The following is a 3,990-nucleotide window of genomic DNA, read 5'->3' on the forward strand; positions in this document are numbered from 1 at the left end:
TAACTCCTATTACCTGCTTGCCCCTGGATTCCTGTCAACTATCTCTGCATTTCCTGGCTTAATTTTTACTCTCACTAATCCCCTGGCTTTGAACCCTAACCTTTTTCTTGCTGCGCATCACTGCTTTACCTGAATACCATTATATCAACTGGAGGATAGCCTGCCCCTCAGTATAAACTTTTATTGAAAGTAAAGGAGGAGTCGGGGGAGAGCCCTAAGAATATTAACTGAAAAAAAAAATTAAAACCCAACCAGGGGAGCATATGTGCACAGATTACCCTAAGGTGAAGCTTTTACCCAGGGATGATATTAACTATCTTAATGAGGAAATTACCATCGGTGGATTCACAAGGGTAGTGGGACTTTATTGACCAAGTCACCAGAAATTATACACAGAGAGGGAAGAAGATTGCCCATCGTATATCCCCTCTGCAACTGAACCAATTACCTTACTGGAGAGTAATTCCCCATACGGAACCCCCTTTTTCCTTTCTGGAGGTCATCCAGATACTGACACCTTATAGAGTGGATATTATATAGGTTAAATCTGCGCAGATAGTAATAATGAAAATTATATAAATCCCGGGTCCACAGACTTATATTCTGTGGGATATATATATATTTTTTTTTTGTGCTGCATGCATATATGGTGTGACATATGTTTAAAAGAGTGTAATATTTGGGAATATAGGTTTCTATGATAATATATAATATAGCCGTGAATGTTTTAGCAATTTAGTACCAATAAACTTACTTACCTATTTATTTGATTGGGTGTAATTGCGAAATCTGTAAGAGAAGAGAAGATTACAATAAATTAAGAAATCTGCTGAAGACAAAAGAAAACAAAAGGTGAGGAAAATTAATGTCCCTATCTTTCAACATTTAATAGTGTTATTGTGACCTGAGTTATTATCACCAGCTAACCTAATATCCTAATAAAGGAAGGCTTTCCCAAGCAAGCCTGGGTACATCTGCTTGGGTGGAGGCACGCCACTAGTGAATAAGGGTTACATTGTGGAGGCACTGCTGAGATCCTATTATACCAGCGTCTTCTGTTGACTAACTATCTGTTGGAATATAGTGTCGTGATGGAGAAGGTTATGGAGGAAGATATCAGTCGTTGGTGCCAAGAGAAGGGAGTGCATGTTAACTATAGTCTGAGTTTGGTTGGGAATCTTTCCACCGTCAAGGAAGAAGAGGTATTGAAATTTATGGAGCAAGTATATGGACTAAGTTATCCCTGTATAGTGGATAAACGGAAGGAGCAGAATGGAGAAGTGTCGGCTATGCTCCTCAGTGGTAAGGATGTATTGGACAGGACTTTATTTCCTGGTATGATCATATTGGAACGAGGATCTGGGAGGAAAATTCAAATAATCTGGCCTGAAGGACAAAGGTCAGAAGAGGAAGAGGCTACCCAAGGAGATGATCAAGGAGCAGGAGAACCTATCACTGGGGTTAATTCTGCTGGATCCTATATGATTCGTGATGAAACCAATGCTGCATCTAGACAACGTACCAGCAGCTCAGAACCCCAGGTGGAAGCTGTAGTCGACAAAGTGGTTAGCCATTTGGAAAGATGGCACTTTGAAGGAGGATATCGTAGATTGAGGATATTCTCGGGAATTACTCCTGTACCTGCAGGAGAAGAAACATACGATATGTGGAGGGAGGCTGCCATCCAACATTCTGAGGAATGGCAATGCCCTGAGCATATAAGAAAGCAGAGAGTAGTGGAGAGTCTGCATGGGCCTGCTATGAGGGTGATACAAGCAACCAGGAGGAGCAACCCCATTGCCACTTTACGGGAATATATTGAGGCTTTAGATTTCTCCTTTGGAACCTTGGAAGATGTTGGAGATATGTTAGCCAGGCTGAACGGCACTTATCAAAATTACGGAGAGACGTTAACCCAATTTATATATAGAGTGGACCGGTTAATATATAAGATTGTGGACAAAGGAGGACTTACATCAGACGTTGTGGATGAGAGGCGATTAAGACAAATATTGAAAGGGGCTCTTACCAACAGTCCGATAGCTCAGAAACTTCGTTGTACTATGACTCCAGCTCGACCCCCCACCTTGAATGAATTAGTCAGAGATGTCAAATTGGAGGAAGTCCAAATGGAAAATCGGGAAAAGTCTATAAAAAAGGTGAAAGTTGTATTACCTACTGCTGATCCCCCTCCTGTGGATGACAGATTATTGAGAATGATAGAAGAACAGAACAAGAAAATCGACCAGCTTATAGCTCTGCAGACTAGCCAACAACGAGCCCCCAATAGGCTGTTGGGTGTAGGAAGAGGAGATAGAAGAAGTGACTTTAGAAATGCCTACGAGTGCTATAGTTGTGGGCAGTTTGGACATCGGTCGTTTGAATGCCCCCTAAGGGGGTCTGAGAGGAGGGGAAGTAACAACAATGAGAGAAGAAGGTCATGCGAAGGGGGAAACTCCAACGGGAGTGCTGTGGACCCCTCACAGACTCCCCAATAATACAAGTTAGAGCTATGGGGAGTGCACAATGGTCTTACTCTGTTCCCGAGAGTTTATTGGGACATGCACCTATAACTAAGGCTATGATCAATGGTCATGATTGTACTATATTAATGGACAGTGGATCACAAGTGTCCATAATATTCGAATCTTGGTACAACCACCATCTGTCTGATGTTCCCATTCAACCCCTTAGTGGACTGACTATATGGGGATTGAGTGAACAACGTTACCCATATCTGGGGTATGTGGTTACCCAGATCACGTTTGATCCCGGATTGAGTTCTACTAACCAAACTGTTCCCTTAGTAGCCTTGGTATGTCCGGATTCCCCTGGGGACAATGGGAAGTTGCCCGTAATTGTGGGCACCAATACAAATATGTTTCAGAACCTTATACAATGGTGTGAGAAGCAAGAGAAGGAAATATTGGAAGGTGTGAAGCCAGAGTCGGTAGGTACCCACCCCCAATTAAGGAGTCATCGGGTGGATGGAAAGATGGCGACTGGAGAAAAGGATGACATCGTATTCAAGGAGGGAGTACGCCCTTTTTCAAAGTTGGAGCTAGAAGCTTGTTTTACGGGAAGTGATATTGACGATGATAATAAACAAATTCTTATAGAACAATTACTACTTAGAGAGTCGGCATTCTCCAGAAGTGAATGGGATTTAGGCACTGCTACCGGGGTTGAACATCACATTAAATTAAACAATGAGACCCCTTTCAGAGAAAGATCTAGACGTTTGGCACCAGCTGACTTCGAGGACGTGAGGAAGCATCTCAGGGGACTGCTTGAAAATAATGTGATAGCTGACTCTGAGAGCCAATACGCTTCTCCCATAGTGGTCGCTCGGAAAAAGAACGGTGAAATTAGATTATGCATTGACTATCGCACCCTTAACAATCGCACCGTGCCAGACCAATATACTGTCCCGAAAGTTGATGAAGCACTTGATTGTCTTCAAGGTAGTCGGTGGTTCTCTGTATTAGATCTGAGGAGTGGTTATTATCAGATACCGATGAGCGCTAATGATAGATCTAAAACTGCTTTCATTTGCCCCATAGGATTCTTTGAATTTCTCAAGATGCCTCAGGGGATAACTGGTGCTCCTGCTACATTCCAGAGGACCATGGAAAAAACAATAGGGGATATGTGTTACCGGGAAGTACTCGTATACCTGGATGACATCATAGTGTTTGGAAGAACCCTGGATGAACACAACCAGCGCCTACTCAAAGTAGTGGATCGATTAATTACCAGGGGATTAAAGCTATCTCTTGAAAAATGCCAACTTTGTCGGTCATCAGTAAAGTATCTTGGTCACATAGTCAGTAGGCAAGGAGTGGCTACTGATCCAGCTAAGGTGGAAACTGTAAAGAACTGGCCCAGACCTGATAATCTCCGAGATCTGAGATCATTTCTGGGATTTTGCGGCTATTACAGAAAATTTGTGCCACAATATTCTAAGAGTGCCCGTCCTTTAACGGATCT

General features: G+C 42.7%; 1 protein-coding gene across 1 annotated transcript; it reads left to right on the forward strand.

The window, feature by feature from the left end:
- Positions 1-1,091: 1,091 nt before the first annotated feature.
- Positions 1,092-2,498, forward strand: LOC135056949 (paraneoplastic antigen Ma2 homolog). The gene has a single exon (XM_063962729.1). The coding sequence runs from the start codon at positions 1,092-1,094 to the stop codon at positions 2,496-2,498; it is 1,407 nt and encodes a 468-aa protein (XP_063818799.1).
- The last annotated feature ends 1,492 nt before the right edge of the window (positions 2,499-3,990 follow it).

Source organism: Pseudophryne corroboree, chromosome 3, assembly GCF_028390025.1.
Source record: "Pseudophryne corroboree isolate aPseCor3 chromosome 3, aPseCor3.hap2, whole genome shotgun sequence".
In the NCBI taxonomy this organism is placed as follows: domain Eukaryota; kingdom Metazoa; phylum Chordata; class Amphibia; order Anura; family Myobatrachidae; genus Pseudophryne; species Pseudophryne corroboree.

What these genes read in the sequence shown, in the direction of transcription:
- LOC135056949 (XM_063962729.1), top strand. Translation starts at nt 1,092, where the DNA reads ATGGAGAAGGTTATGGAGGAAGATATCAGTCGTTGGTGCCAAGAGAAG.